Source organism: Macrotis lagotis, chromosome 1 (genome assembly GCF_037893015.1).
Source record: "Macrotis lagotis isolate mMagLag1 chromosome 1, bilby.v1.9.chrom.fasta, whole genome shotgun sequence".
Lineage (NCBI taxonomy): Eukaryota > Metazoa > Chordata > Mammalia > Peramelemorphia > Peramelidae > Macrotis > Macrotis lagotis.
In genome coordinates, this window is record NC_133658.1 from 52,587,018 (window position 1) to 52,608,706 (window position 21,689).

A 21,689-nucleotide genomic window follows, 5' to 3' on the forward strand; every position below is an offset into this window, starting at 1 on the left:
CCCCTTACCCTGAGCTCCCATCTCCCCTTGCCCTGAACTTCCATCTCCCCTCCCCCGAGCTGCCTTCTCTTTCTCTTGGGGTAGGGACCCCCCACCTCTCACCTGCCTTGATTCTTCTGCCTCTCCATTCTAGGGTTTTTGGTCTCAAGGACATTGTCAGCCTCGCCAACTGCTCCAACCCCAATGCCCTAGTCCTTAACACCAACCACGACTGGCCTGTCTATGCCAATCCGGGCGTCCTGCTGCTACTCTACTACACTGTGGCCTTGCTGCTCACACTAAGGAGGCTGGACTCTTCTAACCAGGTGAGCCTGGGCTGAGCCCAGGATGCTGGTGAGAGGGCGGCCCCAGGCTCTTCTGGGAAAGGGGAGAATGATGCCAGGAGGGAATGGTGCCTCTGCCCTTTAAGTGTCGGAAAGAGGGCAATGCCTTTTTCTGGACCCATCTCATGCATTGATAAGCTATGTGATCCTGGGCCAGCCAAATAGCTTTTAGAGTCTATTTTCTCATCTGTGAAATGGGCACAGTCCTAACCATCATAGGGTTCTTAGGGAAAAAACATTTTATAAAACTTAAAGGTGCCAAGGAAATGAGTTTTTATTATTTTCCACCTTCCATGAATCAGAAGGAGGATGCCGAGGGAGAGCAAGAAGTGGAGCTAATGGAGGTAGGCCAGGCACCCAGGGGGAGGAGCCGAGCCACGGAGGAAACCAAGGTGAGCATCTGCCATCCTTCTGGCTCTCTTGGGTGAGCCTGTCCCCAGGGAACCCTCCCTGAAGACCTAACTCGGAGCAGTGGGGAAGGAGCAGAGAAGGGAACAGTTTAGAGCTGATTCTTGAGCAGGAGATCTTCCCCTGGTACCTGAGATCAATTCTTGGGTTTCTTATCCCTGGAGAAGTTCCAGGGGATCCCGGAACCTGGAGAAGGAAAAAGGATCTTTTTCTTTAGTCACCTCTAACTAAAACTGAGCATTTTCTTCAATTATCTAAAACCCTGATTCTGAGAAGAAGTCTCCAGGTTTCCCCCAGTTGGCAGAGAGGTCTGGGACATAAGGTTAAGTGCTCCTGGTCTAGAGAGAGGCAGCTACGTAAGGAGGCAGGAATCCAGCCTTTTTATCTCATTGTCCTTGATTCTGGGGGGGTTCTAGGGTCCTGGGCTGGTAGGAGGGGGACAGGGACTCTAATAACTGAGCTGGACCTGAACTATTTCCCTATTATTTTCTCCTGCCCTTAGGGTCCCCCTACAATCACATATCTTCCCCTCCCTGGCGCTCATAGGAGCTCACTCCCTGCCCTTTGGGATGAGGACTTCTCCCTCTGAGAGGGAACTGGTAGTCCAATAAATGGAGTGTCTGACCTGTAGTCAGAAAGATCTGAGTTCAAATGTGACCTCAGACACTTATTAGCAGTGTCATCTTGGGCACTCAAAAAAAAATCTGTTTGCCTCAGTTTCCTTCTCTGTAAATGGGGGACCTTCCTCCTAGGGTTGTGGTGAGGATCAAATTAATTCACAACACATTTAGGATAGTACTACAAGAATTATGATTATGAATTAATCCTCCAGAACATGCTGCCAGGAAGTCCCACCGACTCCACAGAAAACTGTACTGTACATGTCTTGAACAGCCAGACGCCGACCCAGCTTCGTCCCGGTAAGAGTCTAAGAGACTGTGTCAAGGGGTAATGGCAGAAGGGGTGAGTCACTGCCAAGTTACACTGCCAAGTAACTGCGTTCAGTCTGGTTTTCTTTTTTTCTTTTTTCATTAGTTTTTTTTTTTTTTTTTGGAAGGCAAACAGGGTTAAGTGGCTTGCCCAAGGCCACACAGCTAGGTCATTATTATTAAGTGTCTGAGGTCGGATTTGAACCCGGGTCCTCCTGACTCCAGGGCCAGTGCTGTATCCACTGCGCCACCTAGCCGCCCCCCCAGTCTGGTTTTCTAACCTGAGAAACATCCCTTGGCTGAGATGCTACAGAGTCTGAGTATGATTGGGATGAAAGTTGAGACCCTGTTTCTGATCTAGCTGATGGGGGGGGGCGGGTCAAGGCAGTCATTCCCTTGCCCTAGCAACGGCTCCATCTTCATTGGGCAGACCTGACCATGCCGACCAAACTGGGAAAGCCGGAAAGGTTTGACTTCCGGGGCCTAGCCACCCTCTGCTTCCACTATGCAGATGCACTCTCAGAGATCCCAGCAGAGTTGGGAGGGACCTCCTAGTCCCTAAATCCTCTAGTTCTGCCTCAGCTTGAGACTTTACATTCCCAAAGACTCATCCAACCTCCAATGGAAGACCCTCCAGCCTCCAACAGCTACCCCCCAGGGAGACCAAAAGACAGTGAATAACAGTTCTCCAGAGTGTTGTCTTCTCCAGATTAAACATCAGTGATATGGCCTCCAATGCCTTCTTTATTCCTCTTCCTGTTCTAAATCCTGGGATTCTCTGGCAGGAATTAGATCCTTTCCAGAGCTGAGAATTTGACAAAGATCCTCTAAAGGTCCTTTCAGATATTTTCTGCAAGTCATCAGAATTCTTCTTACAAGGTAATATCCAGGATTGAATATAGATGCTTTCTAAAAGCTGTAAAAGATCAAAATCACTTCTTTGGTTCCCATATCTCTTCTGACTCACGCTGAGATTTCAGTTCACTTAAATCCCTCTATCTTTTTCATCTAAACTGTTATCTAGGCACAAAAGCTTTTTCATCTTGTTCTTGGGAGTTCAGGTTTTTTTTTTGAACCCGAGCCAAATTTCATCTAATGAATGCTAGCCTGCAGAGACCTTTCTGCACCTTTGTCCTCACATAGTAGATCTCCTTCCCAGGTTTGTATCGTCTTCAATTTATCATCTATGCCTTCATTGAAACCATTGATATAAATATGAACCAGTACAGGGTCAAGAATTGATCCTTAGGACTCTTCACTAAAGACCTTCCACCATCTTGACATAAGCCATTATTAATTCTACTTCGGGTCTGCTCATTCATCTACCTAACTATCATCTGGCTCCTATCTCTCCACCTGGTCCAGAAGGATTGCATGAGGATTCCAGTGCTCAGAAAAGGATACAATTCCCATTGCAGGATCTTTGGAATTATGACTGGAAGAGACCTTAGAAATCATCAGGCACTTTCACTGATTTAATTGTATTTTAAAATTTTCATTTTAGGGCATGCTAGGTGGTGTAGAGGATAGAGTACTGGCCCTGGAGGCAGGAGGATCTGAGTTCAAATCCAATATCAGACACTTAATATTTGTGTGACCCTGGAAAAGTCACTTACCCAAAATCACCTTCCCTGTCCCCCCAAAAAATTATTTTATTTTTAAAAAGTTCCCTTTTCCCATTGTAGATAAGGAAATTAAGGGAAAGGGAGAATCTTTTGCCTGAGTCACAGGAAGAATCCTTTACATTCAGGACTCTTTCCATTACACCAGGCCCTCTCCTCATCTCCCACTACCCAAGCGGGATTGGTCTCCTGTTGCAAGGGGAAGTTGCCTTTAAACCCTGCTTAGGACAAATTTTAAACTTTTATTAAGTTCCTAGTCTATACAAACCACTGAGAGTTCAGAGAAAGAAGAATGGTAATGTCAAGAGAGAAATGGTGGAGGTATTTTGGGGAGCAGGAAGGCCTTTCCCACTTCTTGCTCACCATACAAGGTCTGCCACCTACTCTGTCCACTTTAAAGTCTCATCCTTGGAAAAGTTTTCTTTTTTTCAAAAAAAAATTTTTTTTAATTATAAAAAAGTTATCTCTTTTCAAAATGAATTACTCCCAAAAATGGCAGCTCTGCCTGGTTGAGAAGGTCCACCCCCTGGTGGTCATATCATGCTGGTGCAGGCGTATCCTGAGGCATGGCCTGTGTTGAAGGGAGAGCACAGGACTGGGGTCAGAGATCCTCCAAAGTCAGGGACTCTTAGTGATTCTCTATCTGCCTTAGTTTCCTCATTAATAAAATGGAAAGAAATTGGCTTGAAGATGAGGTGAGTCAACTTTAAAATGTAGGCTTTTCATTGTTATTCCCTTCATATCTTGATTTTGGCCTCTCCTGCCCAACATTTCTTATTCCCTTTTCTTTCCAGACATCTGATTATTATCACCTAGTAGAGAATTTTATCCCCATCCCCTCGTCTTAAAGATTTGGAAACTGAGGCACAAGAAAGTATAGATAGTAAGGAGCAGTCAGAATTTGAACCCAAGACCCCAACTTCAAAACCACTAAGTTTTCAATTGCATGGTACTGGTCATTGCCTCTAGCTATACCTTCCCATAGCGAGGAGTCCCGCAGGCAACCCAGGGAGTTGCATGTAAGACGCCCTTCAGGGAGTGTGGAGGCTGCTGCCTATGGAGGGAAGCCTCTGCTGACCACAGGGACCTATCTCTAGAGTTTCCTTGAACCCCCAGCCTCCTCCTTCAGGCCTGGCTCCTTGCCATGCTCTAAACAGACTCCAACTTGAATTTGGCTTGACTCATCCCTTTCTCTGGATCACCAGCTCCCATGCCCTCCCACCGCTTGTGTCTTGTGACTGTAGTGGAGATGGGGCCTCTTGGCCTCCTGTGGTCAGGGCCGTGGGCTGGCCAGAAGGGGTTGGGAAGTGCTGGGAGTGGGCTGCCCTTTAACCTTCATTACGCCACCCACTGAGCCAGTGAGAGAAAGACTTTCTTTCAAAGAAGTTTCTTTTCCTTCTTGTTTATATTATTTTGTGGTCTCTTTCTCCCCTTCTGGGAGAGATGGGCAATAAAATGAGCAATTTTATTGGGTAGTTGTTCCTTCTTTACTCTTCCCTTCTGCACATCTGCTTCCTTTCTCCCTGTCCTAACTTCCCTCTCCTCTCCTGCCTTTCTTGGTCCCCCCAGCCTGGATTGCCCCATCCCCCTCACACTCTTCCCTTTGTCTACTTCCCTACTCCCAGAAGGGAGGTAGTACAGTGATTAGAGCACTAAACGTAGAATTAGGGAGACCTGAATTTGAATCCAGCTTTGAAAAATTAGAGCTTCGTGACTCTGGCCAAGTCACTTGACCTCTGTCTGCTTCAGTTTCCACATCTGCAAAATAAGGATAATTATAGCACCTATAAAATAGGGATAATTATAGGAGCAAATGAGAAAATATTGCTAGCACAGTGTCTAGCACATAATAGGAATTAAATAAACACATTTCTTCCTTTCCTTCCTCCATCTCTTCCTTCTTTCCTTCTTTCCTTCCTTCCTTCCTTCCTCTGACCCTGGCCCTCGCCGCCACCACTTTTTCTCAGAGACCATTTTTCATGGCAAAACTAATTTGTAGTTTTTATCCAGAGGACCAAAGTACCTTACTTTGGCTCAAACTGGGGCATACTTGGTTCAATGGGTCTCTCTTTCTTACTAGGTTTTGTGTGTTGGTTCAGATTCCCTTCAAGTACTGACCCAGATAGAGGATGGGATCCCAGATCATGGAGTGGGGGGAGGGGAAGGGGTGGCTAGCCAAAGTTGGGGAAGCATAATTCTCTGACCTGTTCCCCTCCATCCTCATCCCTTTTTAGGAAGTAATCAAACTGAGCCCAAGGAGACTTCACCCCTGCACGCCCTTGGCCATGTCATCATGAACCAGAGCTATGTGTGTGCTCTCATTGCCATGATGGTAAGAAGGTGGGGAGGGGGCAGAATAGATGGTGCCAGATAGAGCTGCCCTGCCCATGGACCTAAGAACTGCAAATGCCATCAAATCATAAAATTTCAAGACCAAGGGATCTAGAATCTGGGGAAAAACATAGAACATGGCAAGTCAGAATTAGGAGGACCATAGTATAGAGAACGTCAGCACTGAGGAAGTCAGGAAAATAGATTGTCAAAGTTGGGTGGGGCTTTAGAACAGAGAATGTGAGAACTGGGAGGAACCTTAGAACATAGAATGTCAGAGATGGAAGGGACCTTAGAATGCAGAATGTCAGAGCTGGGAAGGATCTTAGAATACGCAATATCAGAATTGGGAGGGGCTGTAGAACACAGAATGTCAGAGATAAAGGACCTTAGACATCCTCTTTTCCAAATTCCTCATTTTGCAGATGAGGAAACTAAAACCCAGAATGGGAAAAATTTCTTAAAGCATCGCCACATAGTTAGAGGGCAGGGACCTGAATGAGAATTCAGGTCTCATATCCTAGTCTAGAACTTTTCCCACTCGTTTCCTTGCTGCTCAAGGGAAAGAAGGTGACATAATCTTCTGAAGGCTTAGAGGGGGAGGTCACTCAAGGAATAACCTAAAACTACCTGCCCTTTCACCTTGGTATCCCCTGTGTAAAGATGGTCACTGCTGCTCTGTCCACTGGCTTGGCGTCCAGAGGCCCTGGGTTTAAAGCCTTTCTCTGCCACTAATATTTACTCTGTGACTGCGGGCAACTTGTTTAACTTATCTCCTCTCCAGTTTATCTAGAAATGTGAGGCTCCTTGCCCCTCTCACTAGCCCCAAAGTCTTTGGCCAGGAAGCCCCTGCCACCCATTCCCTCCTGACTTCTAACCTTCCTGGTGTCTTAGGTGTGGAGCATCACCTACCACAGTTGGCTGACCTTCGTCCTGCTGCTATGGGCCTGCCTCATCTGGATTGTTCGGAGCCGTCACCATTTTGCCATGTTGTGTTCCCCCTTTATTCTGCTCTATGGACTGGCCCTCTGTAGCCTGCAATATGTTTGGGCCATGGACCTGGAACCGGAACTCCCCAAGAAGGTTGGCTTCATGAGCTTGCACCAGCTGGGCCTGGAACACACTCGCTACCCCTGTCTTCACCTGGGAGCCATGGTCAGTGCCTATCCTCTGGACATCCCTCTGGGTGGGACTTTTGGTGTTTCACTGTGAATATAGGGGTATCAGTGTGATCATCATCACAAGTGCCCCAGGATGTGGGAAGGGGCTGATGTCTATGTACTGTGTGCAGATCCATGTGCATGTATGAGTTATGTGTGAATTCTTAGTATATGCTCCAAAGAGTGTATGTGAATTTCTGTGTTTCTGTGTCTTATCATTAGAGGAGAAAGAAGGGAGTATGAAAAGATTAGTAGAAAGATGAGAAGGGAGGGAGGACAAAAGAAGAAGGGAGGAAAGGAAAGAGAAAGGGGAGAGGGGAAAGCAGAAAAAGGGAAAGGGGAAGAAGAAGGGAGAGGGAAAAGAGAAAAAGGAAAGGAGTGGAAGGGGAGTGGGAAGGAGAAAGAAGAAAGCAGGAGAAAAAAAGGAGAATGGGATGAGGGAAAAAAAGGAAGGGGAGAGGAGAATGAGAAAAAAGAAAAGGAGGAGGAGAAGGGGTGAGTAAAGAGAAAGGGAAGAGGAGGAGAGAAAGGAAAGGAGGAGAAGGGAAGAAAGAAAGGAGAAAAAGGAAAGGAAATGAAGGTACAGAAGGGAAGGAGAAAGTAGAGAGAAGAGGGAGAAAAAGGAGGAGAAGAAAAATAGAAGAAGGAGATAGAGGAGATGGAAAGAATATATGCCCTTTAGACACAATTTGCCTTTCTCCTCCATCCCCAGCTTGGCCCCCAGGCCCTGAGTCCACTGGGATGCTAAGAACAGTTCCCAGATCTAATCATTCCTCTGCTGATCTCCCCTCTTCTCCTGGCCCCCTAGCTGCTCTGCACTCTGACCTTTTGGCTCCTGCTACGCCAGTTTGTGAAGGAGAAACTCCTTAAGAAGAAGCACCCTCCAACTACCCTCCGGGAAGTCACCGTGAGTGAATTTGGTGAGTGGGGGCTCTGGGGGTGAATTCTAGCAGGGCTACTCAAGAGATGCAGGTCCTGAAGTCTCAGCCACAGCTAAGACTCCCTGGAATTAAGAGAAGGGTTGGAGGTGATGGTGGGGGTGAGAGTGACAATTAGGGACAGAAAGTAGAGACCAAGTTTCCTTTCCCAGACTAGAGATCCCAAGCAACTTCAGTCATAGATATGCCAAGCATTGCCATGAAGGAGGACAGTACAGAATGTCAGAACCTCAGGGGTCTTTTAGTTAGTCCAAGCACTTCATTTTACAAAGGAAGAAACAAGCCCAGAGAAGGGTCTTTCTGCTCTAGAAAACCTGGGACCACAAACTCCCATTCCAGTGATCAAGTAAAAGGTCTTGGCTAGCTCTGCCATTTTCCAGAGCTGAATTACAACTCCCCCCATAGATGCCCTTGCAGGAGGTCTGGATAAATGAGTCTAGATATGAGCCAGAAGGACACAATAGAAAGAGCACTGACTCTGGGAACAGAGGACATGGGTTCAAAGTCTATCTCTGACATAGTAATTGGTAAAGTAATTTTGCCTTCCTCGGTCTCAGTTTCCTCATCTGCAAAATGAGGAGGTTGACTTGATGGCCTCTGAGCTCCCGTCAGCCCTAAATTTATGTCAGCCCAAGGATGAGTATTGGAATATTTTAACAACCACCGATCAGGAGTAGGCTCGAGCAGTTCACAAACTCTGAGAAAGTCGATTTTCTCATCTTTAAAAGGGGATAAAAATTCTTGTCCTGTATACCTCACAGGCATGTTGAGGGGCTATTGAGAGTTAAATTCTACATAAAATTTAAGTCAATGGAATTCAACAGGCATTGATTAAGCCCCAGCTTTATGCTGGGCACTGTCCTTGGTGCTGACAGCCAACAGTCCCTCGTAGGATCCTACATGCTACTGAAGAGATGCAGGTACAAAGATGAGCAAAAATTAATACAAAGTAATTTCAAGCAAGCAAACACTAAGGAATGGGGGAAACAAGAAAGGTCTTATAGGAGCTAGCACCTAAGGTACAACTTTAAATGAAGCTGGGATCCCTAAGGAGTGAAAGTGAGGAAGGAGTTCATTGCAGACACTAGAGACAACAGCCTGGGAAAAGACAGAAAGGTGGGGGATATGATGTTGTCTATAGAGAATGGCCAGTAAAGCCAGTTACCATAGGATCAGACCCATGACTCTGACCTCATTTGTATTCTGCAGGCAGACTATGAGTAATCTTGAGGGCACAGACCATATAGACCTTTGGATACCAGTTCTATTCCCAGAGGCATAGTGATGAGATTTGGGATCCAGACACCTAATGAGGTGTTGGAGAAGGGGGAAAGCAGGGTAGAAGTCAGGAATGTAGTTAGAAGAAGGATGAGATGGGAAGGAAGTTAGCATGACCCCCAAATAATCCTTTGGGTTCACCTATTATCTATATGTAGGTGATTACCAGATTAGCCCTAATCTGAACTCCAGTCCCCATCACCAGTTGCCTATTAGACATTCCCACTATACACGCTTCTCAAACTCAAGGTGTACAAATAGAACTCAATATCTTTCTCATCATACTCATCCTCTTCCTGGAGTTCCTGTTTTTCCTTAAACAAATGGAACCCTTTGAATCATTCTTGATTCGGCCTATATTCAATCAGTTGCCAAGTCTCATTATCTATTCAGGGCTCAATTCAAGGATCACTTACACTTTCAAGGATCTTTTTCTGAATTGCAGCCTCAATTGCCAGTGCATACTTCACAGATAATTTGTGTTTATCTGATTGTTTGTTGTCTCCTGTTAGAATGTTAGCACTGCCTGTAAGGAGGGGAAGCAACAAGCACTTATGAAGGGCCTACTAGGTGTCCAGCACTGTCCTATTTCGTTGTTGAGTCATGTCAGTTGTATACAGCTCTTCATGACCTCATTTGGGGTTTTCTTGGCAAAGAGACTGGAATAATTTATCATTTCCTTCTCCACTACATCATACAGATAAAGAAACTGAGGCAAACAGGGTCAAGTGACTTGCCCAGGGTCATACAGCTAGTAATTTACCATTTCCTTCTCTAGAATCAAGTGACTTTCCCAGAGTCACACAGCTAGCTGTTTCTATCTTTCATTGTACAGATAAGGAAACTAAAGCAAACAGAATCAAGTGACTTGACTAGGGTCAAACAGCTAGTAAGTGTCTGAGCCCAAATTTGAATTCAGGAAGCTGAGTCTTCCTGATTCCCAGCCCAGTGCTCCGTGCCCACCTAGATGCCCCTAGGCAACTGTGAGAAGCACTTTACAAATATTATCTCATTTGATCATCACTACAGCCCTGTGAGGTAGGTGCTATGAGGGCAAGGCTCGTTTTGTTTTTCTCAGTTTCCTCAGTGCCTGGCAAAGGGTAGGCACATTATAAATGCTTGTTGCTGAATTAATGAATGGATGGGGAGTTTGTGTGAGAGTCTGTGTGGGTGGGCAGTGCCCCTTGGTCATCTCTTTTGACTTGCCAGCTTCACTTTTGTTCTACCCTGGTCCTAGGGGAGCACACACGGACCCGGGTGTTACTCAAGAAGCTGGGGGAGCTGGTGACAGACTTCTATGCCAAGTACTGGATCTATGTCTGCGCGGGCATGTTCATCGTAGTCAGCTTTGCTGGGCGCCTCGTGGTCTACAAAATTGTCTACATGTTTCTCTTCCTGCTCTGCCTCACCCTCTTCCAGGTACCACGACTGAGCGGCAGTGAGCCCACGTCTATCTTTCCCCTCCCTTAGCCTGCTCTGCCTCACTCACTACCAGGTCCCTGGGTGCTAGCCCTCCTCTGCCTTTCAGTGGGCAGGCAAATCTGCCCACTAATCAGGGCCCTTGGGTTCAACATCTGATTCCCTGTGCCCCTTGAAGCTCCTGCCTTCACTGCAGATCCCAGGGAAACAATCCAGAAAGGAAATAAAAAAAGCCAGGAAGAAAGAAATCTCTCTCAGGATCTGGCCAGTGTAGACGAAGCTGGTTTTCATAAATATAGTTTACAAATATGGCAGAAGTAAGAGTTTGAGCAGGTGTTCCCACCTCCTGTGTGTCTTTCTGATATGCGACTACCAAGATATGGTGGTCCTGGTTCATGTGTCAATCTAAACCCCAGGAGGGTGGATCTTCCCAGCTCTCTCTACACCCCAATCTTGAGACACGCGTGTTTGCACTGCCTCTGGGGTAGGGCTTCTCCTAGCCTGACACTGAATCCTCATCTTACAGGTGTACTACAGCCTATGGCGCAAGCTGCTAAAAGTCTTCTGGTGGCTGGTGGTGGCCTATACGATGCTAGTGCTGATTGCTGTCTACACCTTCCAGTTCCAGGATTTCCCCATGTACTGGCGCAATCTGACTGGCTTCACTGATGAGCAGTAAGTCCTTCTGGTCTGACCCCTAGGCTGTCCTGAGTGGCCAGGCTGTGGGTCCTCAATGGAATATTCTCTGTGCCTTTCTGAGCTATTCTGGTGTGTGTGTGTGTGTGTGTGTGTGTGTGTGTGTGTGTGTGTGTGTGTGTTTACTCAGAAGATGCCCATCCTCATATCACTTATGGTCAGGGTGACTGGCACTGCCCTTCTGATCAATGCTTGTATGGCATAACAGGTTCTATTTCTGACTTGTCATTTCTGTCCCAAGCCAAGCAGATATGGACATCTGAATTTTAGGGTTCAGCAAGCTTTCTTCCCTCTGCCTTGTCGAGCTGGGCATCTAGTGCAAAATATGATTACCCAACAAGCCTCTACGTCCAGGACTGGCACTGATCAACTGTCAGTGTCATCAGCTGTCATATCTGGGCTTTGTGGGAAAGCTCCTATGGCCCACTTCTCCCCATGGCTCTGCCCTCATGGTTTCCCAGATGTTGCATGGGGTTGATGAAGGCCAGAGTTTGGGGCTAATGAGAGTCTTCTTGTTCTCCTTGATGGCTTGTGAGTAGGAAGGGTTGGTGACAGTCTCCCAGCCTGGGTAAAGGCAGAAATGAGTCTCCAGGGTGGGGTTGTTAAGATGATGAACATCTGTGCCCACTGGCATGCAGAGATGGGAAGGTTCCCCTCTGTATAGGAACAGTGAGAAGTCCAACTAGTATGTGCACACATCTAGGGTCTCCTAACCTTGTCTGGGGAGTCGAGGCGGTTTCTATGATGGTGTGCAGGGATGGGAAGGTTCTGTACAGGATGCTGTACAGGGACATGGAGGCCCCTACTAGTGTGTGGGCTTAGTGAGGGCATCCCATGCCTTGCCTGGGACCAGGGAGGGGTTGCTTGGCATTGAGCATGGTGATAAGGGCCTTTGCCTTACTTACATCCATTCCTGGCAGGTTACAAGACCTCGGGCTGGAGCAGTTCAGTGTGTCCAAGCTTTTCTACAGCATCCTCATCCCCGGCTTCTTCCTCCTCGCCTGCATTCTCCAGTTGCACTACTTTCACCGGCCCTTCATGCGCCTCACCGACCTGGAGCACATCCCACCCCCAAGCAACCACCACCGACTGTGGTCTCAGAGGTATCCCAGAACCCAAAGATCTCCCACCTCCCCTCCATGCCCAGGGAGACCTGTGTGTACAATCACACACACACACACACACACACACACACACACACACACACCCAACCCCCCCCCCCCAACTCCTGGATTTTGAATCAGAGGACCTGAGTTTGAATCTCAATTCTGCTATTTGTTTGTCAAAAAGCCACTTATTAAGCATTAATTGTAAGCCAAGTAAGCTCTGGAAATACAAAGAAAAGTGAGAAACAGTCCCTGCCCTCAAGGAGCTCACGTTCAAATAAGAGACATAACATATAAATAACCAGCTCTACCCAAAGCAGATAGACAGTGATCTGAGAAGAAGACATCCAGAAGTGGGGGGCTAGGGGGACTAGAGATGAGTCTGAAAGTAGCCAAGAGTTCTGACAGGCAAAGGAGCTGAGCAGTCCAGGTACTGGGAAGAACCTTAGCTCCCAGGCAGAGGCCATGGGGACCAGCCCCCTGAGGCCAGTGCCTGTTAATCTACATCTTCCTCCTCCTCATCTTCCTCCTCATCATCCTCAAACTGACTTTTTTCCTGATGGCTCTTGGTCTGCAGGCAGGAAGAGGACAGCAGGGCCCTGCTGCAGGATGAGGAGGGAACCCCGGGGGAGGAGCCCGGTGGGGTTGGCCCCGGCCCCGGCCCTGGCCCCGATAATGCTGACTCCGACTGTGAAGGTAACCGCTGAGCCTAGGAAGGAGAGGAGAGATGCGGGATGCTTCTGCCAACTTTCTAGGCAGATGCTGTGGTCTATCTAGAACAAGCTAAACAGGGATGATAAAACTTGGGAGTGGGACGTGAAAGCAATCTTCCAGTAGAAGTTGGAAGAGCTAGTGGAAACAACCCCTGGAGTTGATTTCCAGCTCAGCCACTTAAACTGTATGACTTAGGCAAGTCATTGCAAACTCAGGGCCTCCATTTCTCCATCTGTAAAATGGCGGAGTTGGATTTGATGAACTCTGAAGTCTCTTCCAATCCCATAACACTGAGCATAGGAAAGATTCTCTTAGGGAAAAGATCTGGCAATTGATTTGCTCCGTCCCCAAGGGGGTAGAAGGAAGTGGTAATGGATGAATCCCTAGTACTCAAGCACTAGAGATATAAAAAAAGGAGCAAAGGATAGTCCTTGCCCTCAGGGAGCTTATGAGCCGATGGCAGAGAGCAGGGAAATCTTCCTCACCATTAGAGATGTCCAAAAGTGAAGTGAACTGCCTCAGGAAGTAAGTGAGGCCACTCAGGGGTCCTCAGGCAGAGGATGAATGGTCTCTTTCTGCTTAGAGGAGGTTTCTGCTTGAACAACCTCAAGCTTCTAGGGCAATGCCCCAAATACAAGTCCTACTTGCATTCTCAGACTAATATATCCACCAGCTGCGGCTGGAGAGCAAGGGAAAAGAGGAAAGCTTCGGCCTCCCTCCCCTTCCAGTCAACCACTGCCCCCATCTACCACTCTCCACAGACTTGCCCAGTAAGTGGGGCCTGGTGGCCGAGCGGCTGATGGTGCTGGCGGGCCGCTTCTCTAACATGCTGACCCAGGTGCAGGTATTTGTCCGGCGCCTGCTGGAGCTCCATATCTTTAAGCTGGTGGCCCTCTACACAGTCTGGGTGGCCCTGAAAGAGGTGAGAGGCAGGGAATGGTGTTGGGGAGGCAGGGACTCCATAGGAAACCAATGAGTCCTTGGGATGGGCATGAAGGGAAAGGGGGAGCTGGCTCCAGGTCTCCCCCCCAGCCTCGGTACCCTCTCCCTGGGCAGGTATCGGTAATGAATTTCCTGTTGGTGGCACTGTGGGTGTTTGCTCTGCCCTATCCCCGCTTCCGCCATATGGCTTCCTGCCTCTCCACAGTCTGGACTTGCATCATCATTGTCTGCAAAATGCTCTATCAGCTTAAGATTGTGGATCCTCAAAAGTATTCCAGCAACTGCACTGAGGTTTGCAGGGGGAGGGGAGGGTTGGAGAAGGGGGGAGGGTGATGGTGGTACAATGTGGGGAGAAGGGAAGGAGAAGTCTTCAAACCCCAAACCTTCTGCTCCTGGGCTTCCTCATTGGGCCTTACACCCATTCCTCCTATGCCTCGGCAGAAGTTAACCCTATATGTGAGTCTAGTAGGCAGCCCCAAAAACTATAATACACTCTTTCTCCACTTACTATTGTGCCCCATCAATGCTTCATTATTTTGAACCTTGACAATGTGATGAATTACTATTGAAATACTAATGCCTCCCAAATGCTGTATATATATTTTATATAATAATAAAGATATTTAATAATCATATAATTTAAATGTATAATAATAATATAATAAAAATAATTTTTAAAAGAGGAAAAAAATGCTATGCTCCAAGGAGAGAGAACACCCCTAAAACAATGAACTTTAAAAAATTAATAACTTCATCTTTTTCAGTTTTTAATTTCTAACCTTTTTCATGACATTTCCACATAATTGGCTTTCTTTATAATCCTGGGGTTTTTTATTTATTGTTATTCTGAGAAGAGATGCATAGGAGTCCATGACTCAAAAACCATTTAAGATCCCCTGCAGGAGCCATTAATAAGTATTAATACTTTAGAAGGATGGGGATAGAGAATAGCATGAGGATACCAGTTGTGTGGAAAAGGGACCTTTTCTCCACTCCTTTATGACCCAGAGAGAATTATTTCTCCTCCTTCCCTTTTTTTCCCCTTCTACTGTCATTGCAAAGGAAAGAGCCTTAGACTTATAAGTCAGAAGCCCTCGCCTCTACTTCCCATTTCCCCTGTTTACTAGATGAGTGACTTTGGGCAAGTGACTTCTGGAGAAATGAGAACTTTCTCTGCTGAGGCAACTGCCCAAGATCCCTACTTATGCCCATGGGATGGCACCTATTGGCCCAAGACCCACAGACTGGGTGAGGGCTCTGACTATCCCACTATAATACATATAAAAACTAGGTTGGTAGCCCCTGCCCTGTCTCATAGGGCTATTGTGAGAATAAAAGAGTAGAGAATCACAAAATCACAAAGAATCAAAAATCACAAAATCACCATATAAAGAGCTATGAACATATATACACATGTACATAGATACAAACATATATGAGGAGTATGTATATAAAATCTTCTCTGGTGCCTGAGAATCCCTATAGTCAGTCTTGAACCCCCCTAAATCACTCATGGTTAGCCTTGGAACCTCACCTCCATTGCTGCCTAATCTAGACGCTATCATATTTGATCTTAGAATTTGGGTTTTTCCATGTGTCCGGCAGATTGGATACTCTCCCCCTGTCTCCAAGGATCACGGGCTCCCTAACCAAGTGCCCATCCATTCCCTGACAAGCACAAGAACTTCCCCACTGAGATACCCAGCTTGGCCAGGAACATGGAAGGAGATGTTTATGGGGAGGGGGGAGTTCCCTTCTTCCTTGGGAGGGATGCTTAACTTCTGGACAGGGGCACTCTCTGCATGTTGGTACATTACAGACCAACCTTTATTCCTCTTGTGCATATAGCCACTCCTTAACAGCACCAATCTGCAGAAGTCCGAGATCAGCAATTCTGTGCTCTACCAGAAGCCAGTGGACCCTGCCAACTGGTTTGGTATCCGCAAGGACGTTTCGAACCTTGGTTACATCCAGGTGAGTGAGGCTGGTGGATGACTCAGGTGCTATCTCCTAGGAGAAGCCCTCAAAGGAGGCTGGGCAGCAGTGTGGGTAAAGCACTGACCTCCAAGTTAAGATCTTCGTTTGACTGCTCTCTAGCACTGAGAACAAAGGTCATTTGATCAAACCTTTAAAAGCGAAGAGAACTGGCTCACATGGAAGCTACTGCTTGCCAAACCGGGAGACCTTAAGTTTAGCCCTCTGAACTTCAGAATCTGAGGGGAAAGAGTATCTGGGGCCAAAAGAATGTTCAAAGCCTGGCTTGATTCTTTGCTGTCTGTATGAAGCTGGAAACTGGAAAAATGAGATTGGATTATCTCTACAACCCCTTTCAACTCTCAATACTATGCTCCTCATCTGTAAGATGGGGCTAATCATATCTACTATGTCTAGGGGGTGCAATGATTAGAGCACTGGGGCTGGAGTCAGGAGGACCCGAGTTCAAATCTACCTTCAAAACACTGACTAGTTGTGACCCTGGGCAAGTCATCTAACTTCTACCTCAGTTTCCTCCTCTGTAAAATAGGCTTGTTGAGAATGAAATGACAATTGTAAAAGTATTAGCACAGGATCTGACATGATTATCACTATATAAATGTTACCTGCTATTAAAACTAATAATTTCAATACTAATTGCTAACATTTAAAAGGTTTAGTAAAGCTCTTTACTGTATTATCTCATCTGAATGTCTGTAGATGAGCTCCTATAATTACCCCTATTTTACAGATGGGAACATTAAATGACTGAGTGCATGGGAAGGCAGCTTTGAAAAGTTGCAGGGGCTTTCTAGAGCAGAGGTGTTATGACTGATTGACATCAGCCTCAGCCACTGACCAGAGGCAAGTTGGAGCTGGTTCCATGCTGACTGAGACCTCTTGTCCCCAGAACCACCTGCTGATCCTCCTCTTACTGGTGTTCGAAGCCATTGTGTACCGTCGCCAGGAGTATTACAGAAAACAGTACCAGGAGGCCTTGCCCCCTGCCCAGATTGTGTGCCCTGAGGGCACCCGCCACCACCTGGACCAGGGCCTCCTCAGCTGTGCCAAGTACTTCATCAACTTCTTCTTCTATAAATTTGGCCTAGAGGTGAGTGTATTTGAATGGACAGGTCGTGAATGGTTCAGGACTCATGCTGGGGCAAGGAAGACATGGAGGAGCCCCTAGAGTGTGGCCCTATGGCTCCCCTAAGTCCAGAACTGAGTGAGGCATGGGCAGCCGCAGTGATCATTTGCAGAGCTCATTAAGACTGGCTGGATCTGGCCATGGATGTCCAATCCCTCCCGGGCTGTCTCTGGCCTTTGAAATGCTAGTGATCCTCACTCTCCTAGTGTTCAGTCTGATCACAGTAACCAAACACCAGAGACCAGCAAGTAAGGACAGAGCTTTTGCTTTTTGTAGCCTTGGTTCCTGGGTTTGTTTGTTTGTTTGTTTTTAAGCCTACCTTAATTTTAGGGAATCAATGAAAAAAATGTTTTAAAGAAAAGACCTAGGATCAGGTTAGGTGAGGACTGATCTGTTGAATCTGTGCTAAGCCCAGAGCCCATCCTCATTGCCTTGGATGCTGCCCCCCACCTTCCATCCCTAGCAGCTTTATTTTCCCTGCCTCCAGATCTGCTTCCTGATGACAGTAAATGTGATTGGTCAGCGCATGAACTTCATGGTGATCCTCCATGGCTGTTGGCTGGTTGCCATCCTCACTCGCCGGCGCCGGGAGGCCATTGCCCGCCTCTGGCCCAACTACTGCCTCTTCCTGGCCTTCTTCCTGCTCTACCAATATCTACTGTGTGTGGGCATCCCCCCTGCCCTCTGCATTGGTGAGGGCTTTGTGTGAGTGTGTGTGTGTATGTAAAAGAGACAGAGACACACAGGTATTCCCCTCAGGTGGGTCCTAATAGTAAAGGATTATTGCAAAACTCTTTTCATAAGAGGCAGGAATTGGGTAAGGAAGGGAGGAAAGGCAGCACAAAGTTGAAAGAACTTCTAGGACACAAAGAGGCGCCCCAGGATTGAGGGAGACTTTGGAGGGGTGTCATGTGACTGGGGTCTGCGGTTGGGGATCATCCAACTTGAAGCTTCCTCAATCTTTGGACATCCCTTTCATGGAGATATGTACCTTGCCTTTAGATTACCCCTGGCGCTGGAGCAATGCCATTCCCATGAATTCTGCGCTTATCAAGTGGCTGTATCTACCCGATTTCTTCATGCGTCCCAACTCTACAAATCTCATCAGTGAGTGGCTGTGTGCCCTTGCCCTGAGAGCCTCCTCCCCACAGCTGAAGCTTCTGGAGATTCCCCATGCCCAAGGGCAGCAAGTAGAGTAGTGGCAGACAAAGCCCCCAATCTAGTGAGATCTAGGTTATTATTATTATTATAGGTTATTATTGATGATGTTTGTCCTTTGTTCTCAAAGAAGACCACAACATCAAGGAGGTGATGCCATGACAAGCACATGAATTGGGTTTGAGTGAGGGAGGGCTGTGCTGTCACCAGCTTCACTTTCTCCTCCAGAGATATCTGGGTCCAGTGGCCATATATGATTCAGGAAGACTGGAGATGGCCCAGGATGTGAGACAATCAGGGTTAAGTGACTTGCCCAGGGTCACAGCTAGTAAGAGTCAAGGGTCTGAGGCTGGATTTGAACTCCTGTCCTCTTGACTCCAAGGTCAGTGTGCCACCTAGCTGCCCCTATTATTATTAATAATGATGGCAGGTGAATAGTGCGGTATATAGTGCTCTGGAGTGGGAATCAGGAAGACTCATCTTCATGAGTTCAAATCTGGTCTCAGATACTTAATAGTTGGGTGACCCTCCTCATCTGTAAATTGAACTGGAGAAGGAAATTACAAACCATTCCATTAACTTTGCAAGGAAATTCCAAATTGGGTTCATGAAGAATTGGACACAACTGAAACAGCTCAACATTAATAATAATAGCACTTTTTTCACTCTGAATACTCATCAACATGGGAACAGAAATACTTATCCTCTCCATCATCCTGGCTGCTGTTAGAGATGTTCCTACGATTCTATCAATGAGTCTAAAGATGATGAGCTTACATCCCAACACATTTATTCACTTGCAAAAAACAGTTTCTTTATGCACTTAAGTGGAACCTTTTAATAGAATATTATACATCGAAGAATAATAGCAGGAGAGGTATTGTTCCAGAATGGTTTCTATTTGAACTCCATTGAATAGCATGCTAGACTGGGAATCAGGAAGAGTTGAATTTGAATCATATCCCAGATCCTGGCTATATGGGTGACCCTAGTTTCATCATTTACAAAATGAGCGATTTGGATTTGGCCTCTATGGTCTCGTAGGAGAAAATGAGAATGAAGTATTAGAGAGTGATAACAATCCTGAGTTCCCTGCTGTCCCACTGGAGTGTGGAGGTGGGCTTCTTACCTGTGATGAACTGTGTGTGTCTGTTACCTGAGGACTAACCTGGCTACATTCCAAGGGACTCTTCATGAGGTTGACCACAGGGCCATCGTTAATCATAGGTGAACATGTATAATTCAGGACCATGGAGAGAGCTCCCATATTGTGGAAAGATGACCCCTTGAAGTGAAAACATATTATTGTTATAATATTTATAACATTTGTTTCTATAGCACTTTTTTTTCAGTTTAAGTGCTTTCCTTAATAGCAAGTTGGGTGAGGTAGGAAGTCTCCTGGAAGCTGAAGTTCTAATCCCAACTTTAACATTCTCTATCTATGGGCCCTTGAATAAGTCACTCATCTGAGAAATGGGGAGAATAATACCTGCCTTGCTGATCTCACCAAGTTAAGGTTTTTTGGATCTTATATTCTTTTTTTTAATATATTTTTTAAGGTTTTTGCAAGGTAATGGGGTTAAATGACTTGCCCAAGGCCACACAGCTAGGTAATCATTAAGTGTCTGAGGCTGGATTTGAACCCAGGTACTCCTGACTCCAGGGCCGGTGCTGTATCCACTGCACCACCTAGCTGCCCCTGGATCTCATATTCTTTAATCTTCATTATGAAATCACAATTCACACTGGTAATTAAGTGTATTTTGGATGGTCTGTTTTTCCAAGTCTGCCTTTAATTAGAGTCCATAGGGTTTTCTTTTTTAAATTTAATTTTTTTCTTAATGATCAAAAATCCATTTTTCTCCCTCCAAATTACCATCATTGGAAACCCCTACCCCAAACTCTAATTATGCACAGCCAAACAAAAGAGATTCCCACATTGGTCATGTCCAATGATTTGTGCTTCACTCTTCACCCTGAGCCTATCACCTGTGTCAGGTCACGGGTAGCATGCTCTATCATCAGTCACTGACCTCATCAAAGCTCTTAAGGTTTTCAAAACTGACCTCAAAGAATTATGGGAATCAGAAGAGAATATGGATCTGAAGGCTCCTAGGAAAACAAGAAGTGCCATCCGAATTTCAGGGCTTATTCTTCCCAGCCATTTTGGTCCCCAAATTTCTCGGGGCTTTGTGTCTTGATTTTGATGAATCTGTCCAATATAGTAGCCTTAGTTGCCTTCTTCAGTTATTCAAATTATGAATTAACAAGTCACATATTCATCTTGAGCTGGAGGAGAATGCTTCTCTCCATGACATAGCTATGTACACACACACACGCACGCATGCATGCACACACGCATGGCCACATGTCTATGTAACCTAATAGTCCCGAGGCTAGGATTTGAAGCAGGATCAGAGAGTATTCTGGCTTCATTCTATACGTGCTACCTTTCTAATTCCTATGTCCTCACATGCATACCTGAGGCCCAACGGGATCTCACTGATTTCTCCTCCCCTGGTCCCTAGTGCTAGGGACACTAGGGTGATGAGCCAGAGCAGTCTGCTTTGAGGAAAGTCAAGGTCAGGGTCAGGTGACAACCCCCTGGAAAGCCCTCTTGCCAGCTGGTCCTCTGTTACTGTCGCCTCCCTTTTCTGTCTCCCCAACAGGCGACTTCCTTCTGCTGCTGACTGCCTCCCAGCAATGGCTGGTCTTTGTGGCCGAGCGAACAGAGGAGTGGCAACACAAAGCCGGACTCAACACAGATAATCTGGAGCCACTGCGTGGAGAGCCAAACCCTGTGCCCAACTTTATCAACTGCAGGTGGGTCAGGGGACCAGCCTGGGAGCAGAAAGACAACTGAGGAGGAGGAAGGTCACAGGCCACTAAGTTGCTAATCAGCTCTGAGAACTTGGTCAACGTATAATCTCTAGGGGCAGCTAGGTGAGACAGTGAATAGCACATTGGACCTGGAGTCAAAAGAACCTGAGTTCAAATTTGTCTTCAAACACTTAAACTGTATGACGTTGGGCAAGTCACTTAGCCACATTGCTTGCATGAAACAAAAAAGAGAGAAGAAAAGAAAATTGGGGGCAGCTAGGTGGTGCAGTGGATAGAGCACCAGCCCTGGAGTCAGGAAGGCCTGAGTTCAAATCCAATCTCAGGGACACAATAATTACCAAGCTGTGTGACCTTGGGCAAGTTATTTAATCCCATTGCCTTGTAAAATTTTTTTTAAAAAACTTTATAATCCTCAGTCTTCTCCTGTCAAATGAAGCATTTAATACCTTATGGCTGAATCAAATTGTAAGGGGTACTGCTTTCAGCTCAGTAATTTTTGAGATCCCCTTGAACTTGAGATGTTAATTTTTAAAATAATTCTATAACTCTTCCCTTTTCCTACTATTAATCTCACTTTGGGCAGAAAACTGTCCATGTCTCAGTGAGGGTAGGCTGAGCAAGTTATGGAACCTAGTTTCTGTTCAAGAGTACAGACTGCCAACCTGGCATTTGTCCAGTCAGAGCTGGGGGTTGGTCTCTCCAA

General features: G+C 46.4%; 1 protein-coding gene across 2 annotated transcripts in view; it reads left to right on the forward strand.

The window, feature by feature from the left end:
• The window catches only part of PIEZO1 (piezo type mechanosensitive ion channel component 1 (Er blood group)), a 179,981-nt gene that overhangs the window by 120,131 nt on the left and 38,161 nt on the right, over positions 1–21,689 (forward strand). For both annotated transcript variants that reach the window (XM_074201216.1, XM_074201207.1), the window contains exons 8-24: positions 134–305; positions 626–715; positions 1,564–1,651; positions 5,517–5,614; positions 6,508–6,768; positions 7,582–7,693; positions 10,227–10,408; positions 10,935–11,083; positions 12,025–12,207; positions 12,788–12,906; positions 13,686–13,846; positions 13,981–14,157; positions 15,715–15,840; positions 16,751–16,951; positions 17,475–17,679; positions 17,990–18,094; positions 20,815–20,968. In XM_074201216.1, the coding sequence (XP_074057317.1) occupies positions 134–305; positions 626–715; positions 1,564–1,651; positions 5,517–5,614; positions 6,508–6,768; positions 7,582–7,693; positions 10,227–10,408; positions 10,935–11,083; positions 12,025–12,207; positions 12,788–12,906; positions 13,686–13,846; positions 13,981–14,157; positions 15,715–15,840; positions 16,751–16,951; positions 17,475–17,679; positions 17,990–18,094; positions 20,815–20,968 (2,583 nt within the window). The remainder of the gene's footprint in view (positions 1–133; positions 306–625; positions 716–1,563; positions 1,652–5,516; positions 5,615–6,507; positions 6,769–7,581; positions 7,694–10,226; positions 10,409–10,934; positions 11,084–12,024; positions 12,208–12,787; positions 12,907–13,685; positions 13,847–13,980; positions 14,158–15,714; positions 15,841–16,750; positions 16,952–17,474; positions 17,680–17,989; positions 18,095–20,814; positions 20,969–21,689) is intronic.